The sequence below is a fragment of the Caloenas nicobarica genome, unplaced genomic scaffold (assembly GCF_036013445.1).
Source record: "Caloenas nicobarica isolate bCalNic1 unplaced genomic scaffold, bCalNic1.hap1 Scaffold_494, whole genome shotgun sequence".
Lineage (NCBI taxonomy): Eukaryota > Metazoa > Chordata > Aves > Columbiformes > Columbidae > Caloenas > Caloenas nicobarica.
In genome coordinates this window covers 12,414-32,131 of record NW_027017483.1, presented here as the reverse complement: position 1 = coordinate 32,131, position 19,718 = coordinate 12,414, and the positions used below count along the sequence as shown (strand labels likewise).

The 19,718-nt window shown below is 69.1% G+C and overlaps 2 protein-coding genes across 2 annotated transcripts; one reads left to right on the top strand and one right to left on the bottom strand.

Moving 5' to 3' along the window:
* The first annotated feature begins 65 nt into the window (after nt 1-65).
* LOC136002833 (potassium channel subfamily K member 6-like) lies at nt 66-1,833 on the top strand. The gene is made up of 4 exons (XM_065658074.1): nt 66-247; nt 516-911; nt 1,295-1,590; nt 1,762-1,833. Exons 1-4 carry the CDS (start codon nt 85-87, stop codon nt 1,831-1,833), a joined length of 927 nt encoding a protein of 308 aa, XP_065514146.1. The 5' UTR covers nt 66-84.
* LOC136002832 (latent-transforming growth factor beta-binding protein 4-like) lies at nt 1,713-19,567 on the bottom strand. Its single transcript, XM_065658072.1, is given in 29 exon segments — nt 1,713-2,098; nt 2,261-2,377; nt 2,597-2,962; nt 3,324-3,476; nt 3,998-4,144; nt 4,891-5,019; nt 5,757-5,825; nt 7,043-7,096; nt 7,099-7,486; nt 7,488-7,615; nt 7,882-8,007; nt 8,213-8,344; nt 8,532-8,663; nt 8,757-8,879; nt 9,900-10,025; nt 10,215-10,340; nt 10,439-10,564; nt 10,991-11,119; nt 11,948-12,082; nt 12,161-12,307; nt 12,663-12,830; nt 13,775-13,897; nt 14,192-14,254; nt 14,893-15,016; nt 16,435-16,673; nt 17,235-17,450; nt 18,346-18,634; nt 18,770-18,922; nt 19,409-19,567. Coding segments are annotated over 29 exon segments (4,530 nt in total). The 3' UTR covers nt 1,713-1,955.
* Nucleotides 19,568-19,718: the final 151 nt, after the last annotated feature.

Sequence of the window (19,718 nt, the reverse complement as noted above, 5' to 3'; positions counted from 1 at the left end):
GAGGGGTCGGGCTGGGGACCAGGAGCTGCGGGGAAGGACCGGGAGCGGGACAAGGGACCCCAGGTGACGGTGACAGCGCTGGAGATGCTCCGCGGCGCCGTGCTGGTGGCTGTGGCCTACGCGGGGCTGCTGGTCCTGGGGGCGCTGGGGCTGTGGGCGCTGGAGGGGACCCCCCGAGCCCCCAATGGCACCCACTGGGACCCAGCCAGCGCTCTCCTCTTCGTCACCACCCTCCTCACCACTGTGGGTAAGGATGGACACGGGGACTCCCGAGAGATCGGGGACTCCTGGGAGATCAGGGACCCCCATGAGCACTGGGACTCCTTGGGACCCCCAGAAGATCGGGGACCCGTGGGACACCCAGGAGATCAGGGATCCCCATAAGATCGGGGACCCCTGGGAGCCCCATAAGCACCAGGACCCCCAGGACCCATCTCAGATCTGAGACCCTCTTGAGATCCAGGACACCTGGGGTGGGGGTCACCTCACTAACCCCTCCCCTCCCCAAAACCCAGGCTATGGCTCAGTGACGCCCCTCTCAGCTGCCGGCAGAGCCTTCTGCACCGCCTACGTCGTGGTGGGCGTCCCTGTCACCATGTTGACCTTGACGGCCACCGCCCGCCGCCTGATGGGTCCCTTGGTGGACCGCCCCCGGCGGTACCTCCAGGTCCGCTGGGGGTTCACCCGGCACGGCGCCACCCACACCCACTTCGTCCTCTTGGTGGGTGTCACCATGGGGGTCCTGGTGCTACTCCCCGCCGCCGTGTTCCACGTTCTTGAAGGCACCTGGAGCTACTTGGACGCCGTTTACTTCTGCGTTATCTCCCTTTGCACCATCGGCCTGGGGGACCTCGTGCCGGCCGAGACACCGGCACAACCCTTCCGGCAGCTCTACCAAGTGGGCGTTGCTGGTGAGTGGGGTTTGGGGGGGTTGGAACCCCCCAAATTGGTTTTGAGCTGAGTTTAATGGGTCGAGTTGAGTTGCATTGAGTTGGGTTGAACTGGGTTGAGTTGGATTGAGTTGGGTTGAGTTGGGTTGAGTTGGGTTGAGTTGGGTTGAGTTGGGTTGCGTGGGGTTGAGTTGGGTTGTGTGGGGTTGAGTGGGGTTGAGTTGGGTTGAGTTGGGTTGAGTTGGGTTGAGTTGGGTTGAGTTGGGTTGCGTGGGGTTGAGTGGGGTTGAGTGGGGTTGAGTGGGGTTGAGTGGGGTTGAGTTGGGTTGAGTTGGGTTGAGTTGGGTCGTGTGGGGTTGCGTGGGGTTGAGTTGGGCTGACCTCTCACCATCCTCTCCCCCCAGCCTACCTGCTCCTGGGCCTGACGGGCGTCCTGCTCTTGGCCCAGACCTTCCAGCGCCTGGTCGAGCTCCACGGTGTCACCTCGTCACCTGCCGGTGACGCTGAAGAAGGCGCCGGCTTGTTGGAGGGGACAAGGGACGGGGAGAAACCAGCTCGGGGGGACAGGGGGTCAGCAATGGGGGACACTGGGGGACATCGTGGGGGGGACAATAAAATGGGGGAAAGAATAAAGGGGGGGGACAATTGGCTTCACTGTGTTGATCCCATTATTTTGGGGGGGAGTGGATTTGTCGGGGTTGTGAGGGGTGTGGGGGGGTCCCAATCCTGGGGGGACCCAATTCGATGGGGGGTCCCCAATCCCGGCGGGCTTCCCCAAATACCACCCCCGTCAGACACCCTCGTTTTCTATAAAACCTTTATTCTGTAAAAATGGGGGGGGGGTCCCCAAAAATGCCCCCCCACTCCCCAGAGGAACACAGCAGGGACACCCATAGGTGCCGCCCCCATGTTGAAGGAAGGGTCAGGGCCCCCCCCATGTTAAGGGAGGGGTCAGGGTGCCCTCCCCCCCCCAAATCCTATATATTTATATATATACACACACAATAAATATGGTGCCACCCCCCATTTTTTGGGGGGTTCCCCCAGGTTTTGGGGGGGGGTTCATCAGGCCCTGGGGAGGCAGCGGGGGGGGGCGGGGGGCGGGGGGGGGGCGTGTCCGGGGGGGCAGAGGCAGCGGAAGGAGCCGGGGGTGTTGAGGCAGCGGCCGGGCAGGCACGGGGGGGGCACGTGGGTGCACTCGTCAGCGTCTGGGGGAGAAATGGGGGTTGTGGGTGTCATTGTGGGGGCCAGGGAGACATGAGGGGGGGTTATGGGTGCTGGGGGGTCAGGGGGACGTTGGGGGGATCAGGGTGGCACGGGGGGTGATGGGTGCTGGGGGGGCGTGGGGGGTGTCCGGGGGGGGGTCTCACCGCGACACTCCAGGTCCGCGGGGTCCAGCCTGTACCCCGGGTCGCAGACGCAGGTGAAGCCGTCGGGGACGCGGACGCAGCGGCCATGGTGACACCCGCTGAGCACCCCGCAGGGCTCTGACCCCCCAGCAAAGCATGGGGAGGGGGGTCAGGGTGGGGGGGCACACCCTGGGACCCCCCAGATCCCCCCCGACTCCAACGGACCCCCCAAAACCCCCTCAAACTGCATCACCCCCCCAGCACCCCAAGCCCACCCCCTGAGCACCCCACGTGGTTTGGGTGCTGCGGGTGTGTCCCATGGGGGGGGGATGTTTTGGGGGGGACACACACACTCACCTTCATCCTCCTCGTCCTCATCGGGGCCCCCGCCATGGGGTTGGTGCTGGGGGGGCGGCTCGAACCGGGGTCCCCGTGGCCGATGGGCGAGGGGGGGGTCTCCAAAATCTGACCTCCCCTCATAGCGGGGAGGGGCAGGCGCGTAACCCGCCCCCCCCCAAAAATATGGCTCATAATCCAAGGGCGGGGGGGGCCCCAAAAAATCACGGGTTCCCCCTAAAAAATCCCGGGGCCCCCCCAAAAAATCGTGACCCCCCCCCAAAAAATCTTGGCCCCCCCCGAAATAAATGTCGGGGGGAGGGAACTGGGGGGGGATGCGGGGGGGGTGGGGAGGGCGCAGAGTGTTGCACAGAAGCTCGAAGTCATCTGGGGGGGGGAAGAAAAAAAGGAGGTTTTGGGGGTGACCCCCCCACCCCAAAAATGGGGAGAGGTCATTTGGGGGCGGGGTCACATTTGGGGGTGGGGGGGTCACTGTAGGTGGATGAGATTTGGGGGGTGGGGGGGGGGTCACATTTGGGGGGGCAGATTTTGGATGCAGAGCGGGTCAGCGGGGGGGGGTTCAGTTTGGAGGTGGGGGGGTCACATTTGGGGTCCGGGGGGGTCATTTTTGGGGTGCATTTTCCAATTCCCCTGCAGGGGGCGCTGCAGCAATTCCCTGGCTTTTTTGGGTGCGGATTTTGGGGGTTTGGGGGGAGTCGGGGGATTTTGGGGTTGGGGGGGGGGTCACCTGTGTGGGGGGAGGGGCAGAGCGCACACTCCATCCCCCAGGCCTGGCCGAACAGGCAGCAGCACTCGCCGTACGTCACCGGCCCCGCCAGGCGGGGGCTCCCGCACACCAGGTCGGCCCCCACCTCCTGCCAGCACACGGCCCGGGTGTCACCTGGGGGGGGACAGTGTCAGGACCCCCCCAGACACCCCCAGCAAACGGCCCGGGTGTCACCTGGGGGGGGACAGTGTCAGGACCCCCCCGGACACCCCCAGCAAACGGCCCGGGTGTCACCTGGGGGGGGACAGTGTCAGGACCCCCCCGGACACCCCCGCCCCCCCCCGCCCAACCCCCACGTCAAACAGGGTGGCCCTGGTGACCCCTCCCACACCCCCCGTGCCACCTGGGGGGGCACCCGTGGGGGGGGGACGACCCTGGGGGGGATCCCTGGGGGGAGTGGGGGGTTATGGGGGGGCACCCGTGGGGGGTCTCTAAGACGGGGGGTCCCTGGGGAGATCAGGGGGTCCCTGGGTTTTTTTTGGGGGGGGGGGAGTGAATTTGGGGGGGTCACCTGAGCGTGGGGAAGGGGCTGCGAGTCCCCTGCAGGGGGCGCTGTGGGGAGGGAAATCCCCCTTTCCCCCGGTTTTGGGTGCAGGTTTTTGGGGGGGGCCTGGTTTTCTTGGGGGGGTCCTGACCCAGCTGGGTGTCGTTGGGGACGCAGCGGCGCTGGGCGGGGTCCAGCACGAGCGGGGGGGCGCAGGCGCAGCGGAACGAGCCCAAAGTGTTGACGCATTCGCCCCCCCCCGGGCACGGGGGGGCCTCCCCGGAGCACTCGTCGGTGTCTGGGGGCGAAGGGCGGCGGTCAGCGGGTCGAAGGGCGGGGGGGGCGGGGGGCGGGGCGCGTGGGGCGGGGCGCGTGGGGCGGGGCGGGGGGCGGGGCGCGGAGGGCGGGGGGCGGGGCGCGGGGCGCGGGGCGCGGGGGGCGGGGGGCGGGGCGCAGAGGGCGGGGGGCGGGGCGCGGGGGGCGGGGCGCGGGGGGCGGGGGGCGGGGCGCAGAGGGCGGGGCGCGGGGGGCGGGGGGCGGGGCGCGGGGCGCGGGGCGCGGGGGGCGGGGGGCGGGGCGCGGAGGGCGGGGCGCGGGGCGCGGGGGGCGGAGGGCGGGGCGCGGAGGGCGGGGGGCGGAGGGCGGGGCGCGGGGGGCGGGGGGCGGAGGGCGGGGCGCGGGGGGCGGGGGGCGGGGGGCGGGGGGCGGGGCGCGGGGGGCGGGGCGCGGGGGGCGGAGGGCGGGGCGCGGAGGGCGGGGGGCGGAGGGCGGGGCGCGGGGGGCGGGGGGCGGAGGGCGGGGCGCGGGGGGCGGGGGGCGGGGGGCGGAGGGCGGGGCGCGGGGGGCGGGGGGCGGGGGGCGGGGGGCGGGGCGCGGGGGGCGGGGCGCGGAGGGCGGGGCGCGGGGGGCGGGGCGCGGGGGGCGGGGGGCGGGGGGCGGGGCGCGGGGGGCGGGGCGGGGAGGGCGGGGGGCGGGGCGCGGGGGGCGGGGCGCGGGGGGCGGGGGGCGGGGCGCGGAGGGCGGGGGGCGGGGGGCCGCGCTCACCCACGCACGCCAGCTCGTCGGGTTCGTAGTAAAACCCGTTGGGGCAGAAGCAGCGAAACCCGGGGGAGGAGTCGAGACACAGACCCCCCCGGCACAGGGGCGGCGAGAACAGCGCGCACTCGTCCACGTCTGCAACCGCAGTCAAACCGGCACCGATCCCCGAAATCCCCCCCACAATCCCCTGAAAACCCCCCCGAAATCCCCCCAAAATTCCCCCAAATATCCCCTGAAAAGCCCCCCGAAATCCCCCCAAATATCCCCCAAAATCCCCCCAAATATCCCCCGAAATTCCCCCAAATATCCCTGAAATCCCCCCGAAATCCCCCCCAAAATCCCCCCAAATATCCCCCGAAATCCCCCCTAAAATCCCCCGAAATCCCCCCCAAAATCCCCAGAAAACTCCCCTGAAATCCCCCCAAATATCCCCCGAAATCCCCAAAATCCCCCGAAATCCCCCCAAATATCCCCTGAAAACCCCCCCAAAATCCCCCCCAAAATCCCCCCAAATATCCCCCGAAATCCCCCCCGAAATTCCCCCAAATATCCCCTGAAAACTCCCATGAAACCCCCCCGAAATCTCCTGAAAACCCCCCGAAATCGCCCCCAAAATACAAAAAAAAAAACCTCCCCAGACCCCCGCCCAAAACAAAACACCAATCCCACCAAAACAAAAAAGAAACAGAAAAACCTCCCTAAAAATTCTCCCAAAATACAAAGAAAATCCCCCCCAAAATCTCCCAAAATACCCCAAAAAATCCCCTCCCAAAATTAAAAAAAATCCCCCCAAGCAAAAAAATAAAAAAATCCCAGAAAAAGCCCCCCCCAAATCCAGAATTCCCCCAAATTAACCCGGGGGGGTCGCTGACCTTGGGGGGGCCCCCGGGGGCCCTGGGGGACCCGCCCGGGGCCGTGGGGACACAGGGTCACGTGATCACCTGGGGGGGGGGACACGGGGGGGTCAGACCTGCCCCCCCGGGAACGCACCCCCAAAACTGGGGGGGCTGGGGGGGCAGATCTGGGGGGGGCTCTTTTCGGGGGGTGTCCTGGGGCCGAGGGGGGTCCCGGGGGGATCTGGGCTGGGGGGGGGATTTTGGGGGGAGGTCCCAGGTGGGTTGGATTTGGTGGGGGGGGGTCTACCGGGGGGAGTCCCGGGGTCGAGGGGGGAGGGGGTCCTGGGCGGGGGTGGATTTGGGGGGGTGTTTTTTGGGAGGGGGTCCCAGATTGAGGGGGGGGGTCCCAAGGTGGATTTGGGGGGGTGTTTTTTGGGAGGGGGTCCCAGATTGAAGGGGGGGGGGCCCAGGAGGGATTTGGGGGGGTGTTTTTTGGGAGGGGGTCCCAGATTGAGGGAGGGGGTCCCAGATTGAGGGGGGGGGTCCCAGGGTGGATTTGGGGGGGTGTTTTTTGGGAGGGGGTCCCAGATTGAGGGAGGGGGTCCCAGATTGAGGGGGGGGGTCCCAGGGTGGATTTGGGGGGGTGTTTTTTGGGAGGGGGTCCCAGATTGAGGGGGGGGGGGCCCAGGGTGGATTTGGGGGGGTGTTTTTTGGGAGGGGATCCCAGATTGAGGGGGGGGGTCCCAGGGGGGATTTGGGGGGGTGTTTTTTGGGAGGGGGTCCCAGATTGGGGGGGGGGGGTCCCAGGGGGGATTTGGGGGGGTGTTTTTTGGGAGGGGGTCCCAGATTGAGGGAGGGGGTCCCAGATTGAGGGGGGGGGTCCCAAGGTGGATTTGGGGGGGTGTTTTTTGGGAGGGGGTCCCAGATTGAGGGGGGGGGGTCCCAGATTGGGGGGGGGGGGTCCCAGATTGAGGGGGGGGGTCCCAGGGGGGATTTGGGGGGGTGTTTTTTGGGAGGGGGTCCCAGATTGAGGGAGGGGGTCCCAGATTGAGGGGGGGGGTCCCAAGGTGGATTTGGGGGGGTGTTTTTTGGGAGGGGGTCCCAGATTGAGGGAGGGGGTCTCAGATTGAGGGGGGGGGTCCCAAGGTGGATTTGGGGGGGTGTTTTTGGGAGGGGGTCCCAGATTGAGGGAGGGGGGTCCCAGATTGGGGGGGGGGGTCCCAGGGGGGATTTGGGGGGGTGTTTTTTGGGGGAGGTCCCGGGGTTGAGTGGGGGGGTCCTGGGGTGGACTCGGGGGGTGTTATTTTTTGGGGGGTTCTTACCCGTTCCCGGGGGGGGGCAGTTGTTCGTGGGGGGGCAGCGGGGGCCCCAGGACGCCCCCAGGGTGCAGCAGCACTGCGCGCGGGTCACGTTGGCCGCCAGCAGCCGGCAGGAGGCGCCGTAGCACGCGCCCGCTGCTGGTCCCGGACTTTGGGGTCCCACGGGTGGATTTTGGGGTCCCAGGGGTGGACTTTGGGGTCCCAGGGGTGGACTTTGGGGTCCCACGGGTGGATTTTGGGGTCCCAGGGGTGGACTTTGGGGTCCCACGGGTGGACTTTGGGGTCCCAGGGGTGGACTCTGGGGTCCCAGGGGTGGACTTTGGGGTCCCAGGGGTGGACTCTGGGGTCTGGGGGGCGGATTTTGGGGTCCCGGGGGCGGATTTTGGGGTTGTCGGCGGGGCGGTTGGGGCTCCCGGGGCGGGGTTTGGGGCGCGGGGGGGACGGGGGGGACGCAGCGGGCCGTGTCCGGGTCGTAGCGCTGGCGGCCGTCGCGGCAGAGGCAGCGGAAGGAGCCCGGCAGGTTCTGGCAGCGCTCGGGGCCGCAGGGCGGCGGGACGGACAGACACTCGTCCTCATCTGGGGACATCGGACATCGGTCACCGCGGCCCCAGGGGTCCCCGTGGACCCCCAGCTGTCCTGAAGTCCCCCCATGTCCCCCCAGGTGTCCCCATGTCCCCACCATGATCCTGGGCGCCCCCACGTCCCTCGAGGTGTCCCCAGATGCCCCCATGTCCCCATGTATCCCAATGTCCCCAGGTGTTCCCCCCATTCCTCCATGTCCACAAGTGTCCCCTATGTCCTCCCATATTCCCAGATGTCCCCATGTCCCCACGTCCCCATACCTTGGCAGGGCTGGCCTTGGGGCCCGGGCTGGTACCCGGGGTGACAGTGACAGCGGAAGGAGCCGGGGACGTTGTGACAAGTGGCGTGGGGACCGCAGAGCGTGGCGTTGGAGCACTCGTCCTCGTCTGGGGACACGGGGGACAGGGGGACACTGGTCTCCGTGTCTCTAAGGCCCTGGATGTCCCCAAGGTCCCTTATCACCCCATTACAAAGTCCTTGGTGTCCCCAAGGTCCTTGATGTCCCCGTGTCCTCCCACGTCCCCATGTCCCCTGCCTTGTCCCCCTGCGTCCCCATGTCCCCGTGTGTCCCCATGTCCCCAGGTCCCTCACCCACGCAGTCGCCGCTGTCCCCCTCCCGGTAGCCGGGTTGACAGCGGGTGACACAGCGATAGGAGCCAGGGATGTTGTCACAGCGCTGGTCACCACACAGGGTGTCACCGTACTCGTGGCACTCGTCCACATCTGTGGGGACAGAGAGGGGACAGGGGGACACGGCGGCTTGGGGACACTGGGGACAACCTGGACACGGGCCAGCGGCAGCCCCGTGTCCCCGTGTCGCCATCATGTCCCCATATCCCCACCACAGTCCCCGTGTCCCCATGTCCCATGTCCCCACATCCCCACACCCCCATGTCCCCAGGTCCCTCACCGACACAGTCGCCGCTGTCCCCCTCCCGGTAGCCGGGTTGACAGCGGGTGACACAGCGATAGGAGCCGGGGACGTTGTCACAGCGCTGGTCACCGCACAGGCTGTCACCGTACTCCTGGCACTCGTCCACATCTGCGGGGACAGAGAGGGGACAAACCACCCCGGTGTCACCCCTGGCCTTGGTGACACCCGTGTCCCCTCCCCAGGGCGGGTGACAGCCCTGACCGTGACACTGGGCCTGGGTGACATCGGTGCGGAACCCAGGGGGACAGCGACACTCAAAGGAGCCGTCGGTGTTGACGCAGGTGCCACCGGCGCAGACGTCCCCGCGCTGGCACTCGTCGATGTCTGGGGCATACGGGGACACGTGGGGGGACGTGGGGACAGGGGGACATATGGGGAGATGTGGGGACTGGGATGGGGACATGGATGGGGATGTGGGGACAAAAGGGGACATGGGGATGTGGGGACAAGGCACTGGGCTGGACATGGGGCCATGACGGGGCTGGGTGGGGCCGTGAGGGGCGGGGCTGTGTCAGGCAGGGCGGGGCAGGGCGGGGCTGTGAGGGGCGGGGCTGTGAGGGGCGGGGCTGTGAGGGGCGGGGCTGTGAGGGGCGGGGCTGTGAGGGGCGGGGCTGGGCGGGGCTGTGAGGGGCGGGGCTGTGAGGGGCGGGGCTGTGAGGGGCGGGGCTGGGCGGGGCTGTGAGGGGCGGGGCTGGGCGGGGCTGTGAGGGCGGGGCTGTGAGGGGTGGGGCTGTGAGGGGCGGGGCTGTGAGGGGCGGGGCTGGGCGGGGCTGGGCGGGGCTGTGAGGGGCGGGGCTGTGAGGGCGGGGCTGTGAGGGGCGGGGCTGTGAGGGGCGGGGCTGTGAGGGCGGGGCTGTGAGGGGCGGGGCTGTGAGGGGCGGGGCTGGGCGGGGCTGTGAGGGCGGGGCTGTGAGGGGCGGGGCTGTGAGGGGCGGGGCTGTGAGGGGCGGGGCTGTGAGGGCGGGGCTGTGAGGGGCGGGGCTGTGAGGGCGGGGCTGTGAGGGGCGGGGCTGTGAGGGGCGGGGCTGGGCGGGGCTGTGAGGGCGGGGCTGTGAGGGGCGGGGCTGTGAGGGGCGGGGCTGTGAGGGGCGGGGCTGTGAGGGGCGGGGCTGTGAGGGGCGGGGCGGGGCTGTGAGGGGCGGGGCTGTGGGGGGTGGGGCTGTGAGGGGCGGGGCGGGGCTGTGAGGGGCGGGGCTGTGAGGGGCGGGGCGGGGCTGTGAGGGGTGGGGCTGTGAGGGGCGGGGCAGGGCGGGGCTGTGTCGGGCGGGGCTGTGTCGGGCGGGGCTGTGAGGGGCGGGGCTGTGTCGGGCGGGGCTGGGCGGGGCATGTCCGGGCGTGCCCCACCCTCGCAGGCCCCCCCCGGGGCGGGGCTGCTGAACCCCGGGGCGCAGACGCAGCCGTAGGATCCCGGCGTGTTGACGCATTCGCCGTGCGGGAAGCAGAACTCGCCCTCCAGACACTCGTTGACATCTGTGGGGACACGGGGACGTCGCGATGTCACCCCAGGGAATGGGGGCGTGTGGTGGCAACCGCGTGGGGACAACAACTATGTCCACAACGTCCCCAAGTCAGCCCTGATGTCAACTGCCCGGGTCGGGGTGACAATCGCGCGGTGACACCAAAGTCCCCAGTGTCCCCAATGCCCCCGCCGTCCCTCACCCTCGCAGGGTCCCCCGCTGTCCCCTGCCCGGTACCCGCGGTGACAGCGGCAGATGAACGAGCCCTCGGTGTTGACGCAGCGGCCGTGGGGACCACAGGGGGACCCGGTGACACATTCGTCCACGTCTGGGGGACACCGGGGTGACATTGGGGGGGGGTTGGGGACGTGGGGACACCGGGGGGGGTCACAGGTGACATGGGGTGACACGGGGGGTGACACTGACCTTGGCAGCGGGTGCCGGCGTCCCCGGGTTCGTAGCCCTGGGGACAGTGACAGCGGAAGGTCCCCGGCAGGTTGTGGCAGCGCCCGGGGGCGCAGGGGGGGGGACTCTGGGCACATTCGTCCACATCTGGGGGGGGCAAGGGGGTCAGGGGGGCCCCCCTCCCACAGTGGGTGCCCCCCCACCCATGGGAGACACCCCCCCCAAAACAAGTGGGTGCCCCGCTCCCTCAGCGCCAGTCACGGGTGCCCCCCAGACCAGTACAGTGGGTCCCCCCCATGGTCCCCCCCACCTCACTGGTGCAGTGGGTGCCCCCCAAATCCCCCAAGCCCCGCCATGGGTACCACCCCCCCACCAATGGATGCCCCCCCCGCCCAACCCCCCCCGCCCCAATAGGAGCCCCCCCATGCAGTGGGTGCTCCCCACCCATGGTGCCCCCCACCCACCGGTGCAATGGGCGCCCCCCCAGGCCCCCCCACCCATGGCTGCCTCCCCATGTACCAGGGCAATGGGCACCCCCACAGCCCCCCAACCCCCACGGGTGCCCCCCCTCACCGGTGCAGTGGGTGCCGTGGGTGCTCAGCCAGTACCCCGGGTCACAGACACAGCTGTAGCCGCCGTCCCCCCCCCGCGGGACGCAGCGTCCGGGGCCGCAGACACCGGGGCGGCACCCGGGCGGGGGGGCTGGGGGACTGAGGGTGAGCACACGCGTGTGCGACGCGGGAACGCGTGTGCAACACGGGAACGTGCGTGTGACACGGGGAACACATCTGATTGTGCACATGTGCAAGGGTGAGCGTGCAACAGGGTGCAAGGGTGCACACGTGTGCAAATGCACATGCGATGGTGAACACGTGCAACAGCGTGCAGGTGTGCAAACGTATGCACAACGGTGTGTGCAACGCTGCATCCATGTGCAAACATGCATGCAATGGTGCACATGTGTAAATGGATGTGCAACGGTGCACGCGCGTGCAACTGTGCATGCAACAGTGTACACATGTGCAAGTGTGCATGCATGCAACTACTTGTGCACGCATGAAACAACCGTGTGCAACCGTGCACCCCTGTGCAAACACATGTGTGTGCAACCACGTACACATGCGACTGTGCATGCAACCATTTATGCACATGTGAAACAACCCTGTACAAATGTGCACATCTGTGCGCACACGTATATGCAACACAGTTGTGCAACAATGCGTGTGTGCAATTGTGCACGCAACTGCTTGCGCGTGCATGAAACTGTGCACATGTGCAACAACACATACATGCAACTGTGCGTGCAACCGTGTGTGCACGCGTGAAACAACCTTGCGCAACCGCGCAAACACACGCGTGTATGCACACACAACCGCTTGAGCACGTGTGAAACAGCTGCATGCAACTGAGCAAACCTGTGCAAACGCACACGCGTGCAACCGCTTGTGCACGCGTGAAACAACCGCGAGCCACCAGCCCCACTCGTGCACGCGCGTGTGCAGCCACACGCCCGCCCCTCCCCCCACTCACCTGCCCGGGTGGGGGAGGGGCGCCGCAGCCCCCCCCGCGGCACCACCACGACCTCGGGCGGCGGCGGCACCGGCGGCACCGGCGGTGGCCTCGTGGGGATGGGGGGGGACACGGGGGCGACCCCCCTTGGCGGCGCTGCGGGGGGAGCGACAGTGACCCTGGGGTGACCGAGGCTGATTTGGGGTGCGGGGGGGAGGGGGTTTGGCTGCTCACGGGTGACGTCGCGGGGACGCCCCGAGGGGACGCGGGTGACGCCGGTGACATCGGTGACGTCGGGGCCCAGGTAACGGGTGTCGATGCGAAGGTCGGAGGCCGAATAGTGATACCCGGGGCCGGCCGGGCAGATCTCACGGAACCCGGCTGGGGGGGCGAAGTAGCTAATTGTGGGGGGCACCCCAAAGATTTGGGGCCACCCGATAGTCCCTATGGGGTGGCAAAGGGGTTGGGAGGGGACCCCGGCGTCTGGGAGGAACCCAGGAATTCCGGGGGGTCAGGGAAGTGTCTGGGTGAGGAGCTGGAGGGGGTAAGTTGGAGAGGGGGTGTCAAATCGAGGGGCAGCATCCCAAAAATCCGGGCCCCCCCAACAGTCCCCATGGGGCAGCAAAAGGGGTGGGAAGGGACTCAGGAGTTCAGGGGGGACCCAGGAATTTGGGGAGGGACCCAGGAGTTTGGGGGGACCCAGGAGTTCGGGGGGACCCAGGCGTTCGGGCCCCACCGGAGCCGAAGGGGGGGCAGCGCTCGCAGTCCCCCCCCCAGGCTTTGCCCACGCGGCTGCAGCAGCAGATCTGGCGCGTGATGTTGCGCAGCGTGGGGAGGGCGCAGCGCCGCCCCTCCCCCAGCACCCGGAAACACGGCCCCCGCGCCTCGGACAGCACCTGCTGGGCTGGGGGAGGGGCGGGGTCAGCACCCCTCCCCCGCCCCCGCGCCTCCCAGTCCGTCCCAGTCCGTCCCAGTAAACCCCAGTCTCTCCCAGTCCCATATCCTCCCAGTTTGTCCCAGTACCCCCCGTCCCTCCCAGTTCCCCCCGAGCCCCATCCCAGTCCCTCCCGGTCCCCCCCAGTTTGTCCCAGTCCCTCCCGGTCCCCCCCAGTCCCCCCCAGTCCCTCCCAGTCCCCCCCAGTCCACATCCCGGTCCATCCCGGTCCATCCCATCTCCTCCCAGTCGATCCCAGTCGATCCCAGTCCCCCCCAATCCACATCCCGGTCCATCCCGGTCCATCCTGGTCCATCCCATCTCCTCCCAGTCGATCCCAGTCGATCCCAGTCCCCCCCAATCCACATCCCGGTCCATCCCGGTCCATCCCGGTCCATCCCATCTCCTCCCAGTCGATCCCAGTCAATCCCAGTCCCCCCCAATCCACATCCCGGTCCATCCCGGTCCATCCCATCTCCTCCCAGTCGATCCCAGTCAATCCCAGTCCCCCCCAGTCCACATCCCAGTCCATCCCGGTCCATCCCGGTCCATCCCATCTCCTCCCAGTCGATCCCAGTCAATCCCAGTCCCCCCCAGTCCACATCCCGGTCCATCCCGGTCCATCCCATCTCCTCCCAGTCGATCCCAGTCAATCCCAGTCCCCCCCAATCCACATCCCGGTCCATCCCGGTCCATCCCATCTCCTCCCAGTCGATCCCAGTCAATCCCAGTCCCCCCCAATCCACATCTCGGTCCATCCCGGTCCATCCCGGTCCATCCCATCTCCTCCCAGTCGATCCCAGTCGATCCCAGTCCCCCCCAATCCACATCCCGGTCCATCCCGGTCCATCCCGGTCCATCCCATCTCCTCCCAGTCGATCCCAGTCGATCCCAGTCCCCCCAGTTTGACTCACAGATACAGGCTGCCCGGGCCGAGTCGAGCAGGAACCCGGGGGGGCAGCGACACGTGAACCCCCCCCGGGTGTTGGTGCAGAGACCCCGGCGGCAAAGCGCCCCCCGCTGACACTCGTCGATATCTCGGGGGGGGGACACAACAAATTGGGGAGGTCAGGACCCCCAAAACCCCCCCAAAAAACCCAAATCCCCCCCCGCAAAAAACCAAATCCCTCCACCCCCCCACCAAAAAATAAAACCAAACTCCCCAAACCCCCCCATGTGCCCCCGTACAGCACCCCCTGCTGGCACTCAGCGATATCTGGGGGGGACACAACAAATTGGGGGGGTCAACACCCAAAACCCCCCAAAATAACCCCAAAAAACCAAATTCCAACTCCCCCCGCCCTCCGTCCCCCTGCCCCTGCCCCACCCACCCTGACACGTCCCGTTCAGCCGCTGGAATCCGGGGGGACACGGGGGGACACCGGGGGACACGGCTGGGGGGGGACACACGTGAGACCCCCCTGGTGTCCCCAACCCCCCCAGTGTCCCCATCCTCCCAATGTCCCCTCATCCCGTGTCCCCCCCGTCCCCGTGTCCCACATGTCCCCATCCCCCCGTGTCCCCCCCGGGTCCCCATGTCCCCCCCGTGTCCCCATGTCCCCCGTGTCCCCATGTCCCCCCCGTGTCCCCATGTCCCCCCATGTCCCCCCGTGTCCCCATGTCCCCCCCCGTGTCCCTGTTGTTCCCCCATCCCCCCAGTATCCCCCCCCCATCCCCGTGTCCCCATGTCCCCCCATGTCCCCCACGTGTCCCCATCCCCCCCGTGTCCCCATGTCCCCCCGTGTCCCCATGTCCCCCCATGTCCCCCGTGTCCCCATGTCCCCCCCGTGTCCCCATCCCCCCCGTGTCCCCGTGTCCCCCCATGTCCCCCGTGTCCCCATGTCCCCCCCGTGTCCCCATGTCCCCCGGGTCCCCATGTCCCCCCGTGTTCCCATGTCCCCCCCATGTCCCCATGTCCCCCCGTGTCCCTGTTGTTCCCCCATCCCCCCAGTATGCCCCCCATGTCCCCGTGTCCTCACCGTTGTCCCCATTGTCCCCCCATCCCCGTGTCCCCCTGTCCCCCTGTCCTCACCGTTGTCCCCGGTGTCCCCGTTGTCCCCAGGGCAGCGCTGACACTCGCTGACCCCCCAGGCCGCCCCTCCCCCCCCCTGGCAGCAGACTCGGCGCAGGCGGAGTCCGGGGAGGGGGGCGGAGCACTGGGGGGGGACGGGTCGGGGGCGGGGGGACACGGCCCCCCTGCCCCCACAGACACCCCCATAGACACCCACAGACACCCCCCATAGACACCCCCACAGACACCCACAGACACCCCCATAGACACCCCCATAGACACCCACAGACACCCCCATAGACACCCCCCCCCAGACACCCCCCCACAGACACCCCCATAGACACCCACAGACACCCACAGACACCCCCCCCCAGACACCCCCCCACAGACACCCCCATAGACACCCACAGACACCCCCCCACAGACACCCCCCCAGACACCCACAGACACCCCCATAGACACCCCCATAGACACCCACAGACACCCCCATAGACACCCCCCCCCAGACACCCCCCCACAGACACCCCCATAGACACCCACAGACACCCACAGACACCCCCCCCCAGACACCCCCCCACAGACACCCCCATAGACACCCACAGACACCCCCACAGACACCCCCCCCAGACACCCCCCCCACAGACACCCACAGACACCCCCATAGACACCCACAGACACCCCCATAGATGCCCCCAGACACCCACAGACACCCCCCCAGACACCCCCAGACACCCCCCACAGACACCCCCCCCCACAGACACCCACAGACACCCCCCACAGACACCCCCCCCCACAGACACCCACAGACACCCCCCACAGACACCCCCCCCCACAGACACCCACAGACCCCCCCACAGACACCCCCCACAGGCACCCCCACAGACACCCCCCCACAGACACCCCCACAGACACCCACAGACACCCCCATAGACACCCCCCATAGACACCCCCCCCCACAGACACCCCCACAGACACCCACAGACCCCCCCCACAGACCCCCCCCCACAGACACCCCCCCACAGACATCCCCCCCACAGACACCCCCCACAGACACCCCCCACAGACACCCCCCCAGACACCCACAGACCCCCCCCACAGACACCCCCCACAGACACCCCCCCAGACACCCACAGACCCCCCCCACAGACCCCCCCCCACAGACACCCCCCCACAGACATCCCCCCCACAGACACCCCCCACAGACACCCCCCACAGACACCCCCACAGACACCCACAGACCCCCCCACAGACCCCCCCACAGACACCCCCACAGACCCCCCCACAGACCCCCCCCCACAGACACCCCCCCACAGACACCCCCCCACAGACCCCCCCACAGACACCCCCCCACAGACACCCACAGACACCCCCCACAGACCCCCCCCCACAGACACCCCCCCCACAGACCCCCCCACAGACACCCCCCACAGACACCCACAGACCCCCCCACAGACACCCCCCACAGACCCCCCCACAGACACCCCGACCCGCACCCTCCCCCGTCCCCTCCCGGCCCCCCCAGCACCCACGTCCCCCCACCCCCGCCGCCCCCTCCCCACTCACCTGTCCCCCCCTCACGACCCGGAAGCAATACCCGAACCCCTCCTCATCTTCCTCTTCCGGCCCGCGGGGGGAGGCGCCGCTGAGCGCGAGTACGCGGGGGGGCCCGTGGGGTGGGGGAGGGGGGGTCGCCCCGCGCCCCTCCCCCCGCCCCTCCCCCCCCCGCACCCGCTCCACGCCGTGAATGGCGACGGGGGCGGCCGGGGGGTGGCGCACGAGGACGGTCACCAAGGACTGGGCACCTGGGGGGTCCGGGGGGGGTCCGTGGGTGGGGGGTCCGTGGGTGGGGGGGAGTCCATGGGTGGGGGGTCCGGGGGGGGGTCCGTGGGTGGGGGGGAGTCCATGGGTGGGGGGTCCATGGGTGGGGGGTCCTTGAGTGGGGGGGGGGTCCGTGGGTGGGGGGTCCGTGGGTGGGGGGTCCATGGGTGGGGGGTCCTTGAGTGGGGGGGGGGTCCGTGGGTGGGGGGTCCGTGGGTGGGGAGTCCATGGGTGGGAGGTCCGGGGGGGGTCCGTGAGTGGGGGGGTCCGTGGGTGGGGGGGAGTCCATGGGTGGGGGGTCCGTGGGTGGGGGGGGGTCCATGGGTGGGGGGTCCCGTGGGGGGGGGGGGTCCATGAGTGGGGGGGGGGTCCATGGGTGGGGGGTCCGTGGGTGGGGGGTCCCGTGGGTGGGGGGGGGGTCCATGGGTGGGGGATCCCGTGGGGGGGGGGGGGTCCATGGGTGGGGGGTCCCGTGGGTGCTGCAGCACCCACCCCCCCCCCCAAAAAAAACCCCAGCACCAGGGTGGGGGAGGGGGCGTCCTCACCATCCTCATCCTCGCGGTGATTGGCCAAGGGGAGGGTGTAGATGGATTGGGTGAGTTCCTGGGGGGGGGGTTGGGGACCCCCCGGGTTTTGGGGGCCCCTCCCCCGGGTGTGGTTGGCGGGGAGGTGACAGAATTTGCCGGTGAACTGGGGGGGGCACAGGCAGGTGCTGGGGTGGGCGCAGACGCCGCCGTTTTGGCAGAGCAGGGGGCAGACAACTGCAAAATAAACGGGGGGGGACACCCCAAAATTGGGGACACCCCCCAAAAAATAATAAAAACAGCCAGGGCGATGATGCTGGGGGGATAATGGGGGAGAGTTGTCCCCAAAATCCAGAAGGCAACGATTTGAGGAAAAGGGACCCGAGAGTGCAGGGAGGACCCAGGAGTGCGGGGAGGGACCCAGGAGTGCGGGGAGGGACCCAGGAGTGCGGGGAGGGACCCAGGAGTGCGGGGAGGGACCCAGGCATCCGGGAGAGGACCCAGGCATCCAGCTCCCAATTTTTTCTTGGGGCCCCAACTGTTTATTTTGCCGAATTCCCGGCGTTTTCCCCCAGCCGGGCCCGATGAGCTCATGGTGCTGCGTGGGTGGGGCCCCTCCCCCCCCCAGCACCCATCCCCCTCCCCCCCGAGCAGGGAAAGGGGGGAGGGGGGTGTTTTAGGGTCGCCCCCTCACCCTGCGACCCCGCCATGGGTGGGCGCAGCGGGGGCGGGGGGAGGTTGTGGGACCCCCCAAGACCCCCGTGGGGATTTGGGGGGGGGAGGGAGAGCAGGTGCAGCCCAACCCCCACCCTCACCCCGGGGCACCCTTGGGGTGGGGGGGAAGGGCATCCCTGAACCCCCCACCTTATCGACCCCCCCCCCTTTACCAGCCCCTCCCCCACTTTAGGGCCCCCCCCCCATTCTACCACCTCCCCGTTTACCAGACCCCCCCATTTTACCATGCCCCCAACTTACCAGCTTCTCCTCCACTTTAAAGCCCCCCCTTTTACCGCCCCCCCACTTTATCGAAACTCCCCCACTTTACCGGCCCCCCCCACTTTATCACACCCCCATTTACCGACCCCCCCCCCAGTTTACCGCCCCCCCAATTTACCGGTCCCCTCGCACTGACCGAGCCTGAAGCCGCTGTCCCCGGGGGGGTCGGGGCCGCTCTCCAGGGCGGTGACATTTCCCCGGGGACACACTTGGGGACATCGCCCCCCCCCGGAGCAGCGGAAGCGGCAGCGGGGGGGGGTGAAGCGGAGCCGGAGCCGCGGGGACCCCCCCGGGCCCCCCCCCGGGGTCACGGCCACGGTCACCGGCAGCGCCAGGGACGCGGCGGCGGCGGCGGCCAAGAGCAGCGCGGGGCCCATCGCGGGTTCGAGTCCCGGGTGCGACCGAGCGGGGCGGGGGGGGGGACACTGAGGGGACACGCCCCGGGGTGGGCACATGGGGGGACCCCGCCCCAAAGTCACGGTCAAGCCACGTGGGGGGCAATGGGGGGGACACAGGGACAGTGTGGGGGGACGTGGAACACTGCGGGGGGCACAGGGCACCGGGGTTGAACTTGGGACAGAGTGGGGGGGACACGTGGGCGCTGGGGGGTACAGCGGGGGGTACAGCGGGGGGTACAGCGGGGGGTACAGCGGGGGGTACACCGGGGGGTACACCGGGGCCAGGAGACCATTGGGGGGACATCGAGGGGGACACTGGGGGGACGCAGGGACACCTCGGGGCGGGGTGACACACACACAAATGTCCCCAACGGGGCCGCAGCCCCCCCGCCCCCCGCCCCAGGCGCCGATGACGTCACCCGGACGCCTGAGTCCCCCCTGGGGGGGGGTGGGGAGGGGGCGGCCCCGCCCACCCGCTGCCCCGCAGCCAATCAGCGGCGCCACGTCCCCAGCGGCGCTTCCCGCCACCGCCCGCCGAGGCCCCGCCCACCCTCCGCCCCGCCCGCCAAGGCCACACCCCCTGCCCAGACCACGCCCCTTCTCACTGTACCCCTGGCTCCGCCCCCTGACAAAGCCCCTCCCCTTATTGTGCTCCCGCCCGCCGAGGCTCCGCCCCCGGCCACGCCCCTTTTGACCCCGCTTGGGGGGCAGCTATAGGGGGTCTATAGCTGCCGGGGGTGTCACCTATAGGGTCTACAGGGAACCTCCCGCAAACACTACAACCCGCCCGAAAAAACCCACCCGAGGCTGAAAAAATGTGGGTTTAGTGGGGGGGGCCACAATCGCGGTGCGGGAGGGCAGGAGGGGGGGCCGAAATTGAGGCACAGGAACACCCGCTCCCCCCGCCCCAAAACGATGTTTCGTGGAGCCGGGTTCGGGGGGCCCGCCGCGGCTCGCCATTGGGCCGCACGGCTGGGCCCCGCCGCCTTGCTGCGCTCGGCTCGCCCATTGGCGGAGCGCGACGTCAGTCACAGAGCGGGGCGGGGTTTCCCGTGCCGCAGCTGCGCTCTTAAGGGGCCAGCGGCCCCGCTCGGCGTGGGGACACAGGGCG

Bases quoted from the DNA above. Each gene is read 5' to 3' on its own strand.
- LOC136002833 (XM_065658074.1), top strand. From the start codon at position 85: ATGCTCCGCGGCGCCGTGCTGGTGGCTGTGGCCTACGCGGGGCTGCTG. The intron at 248-515 runs GTAAGGATGGAC...CCCAAAACCCAG, and splicing joins CACCCTCCTCACCACTGTGG to GCTATGGCTCAGTGACGCCC. The intron at 1,591-1,761 runs GTGAGGGGTGTG...CCCACTCCCCAG, and splicing joins GGAGTGGATTTGTCGGGGTT to AGGAACACAGCAGGGACACC.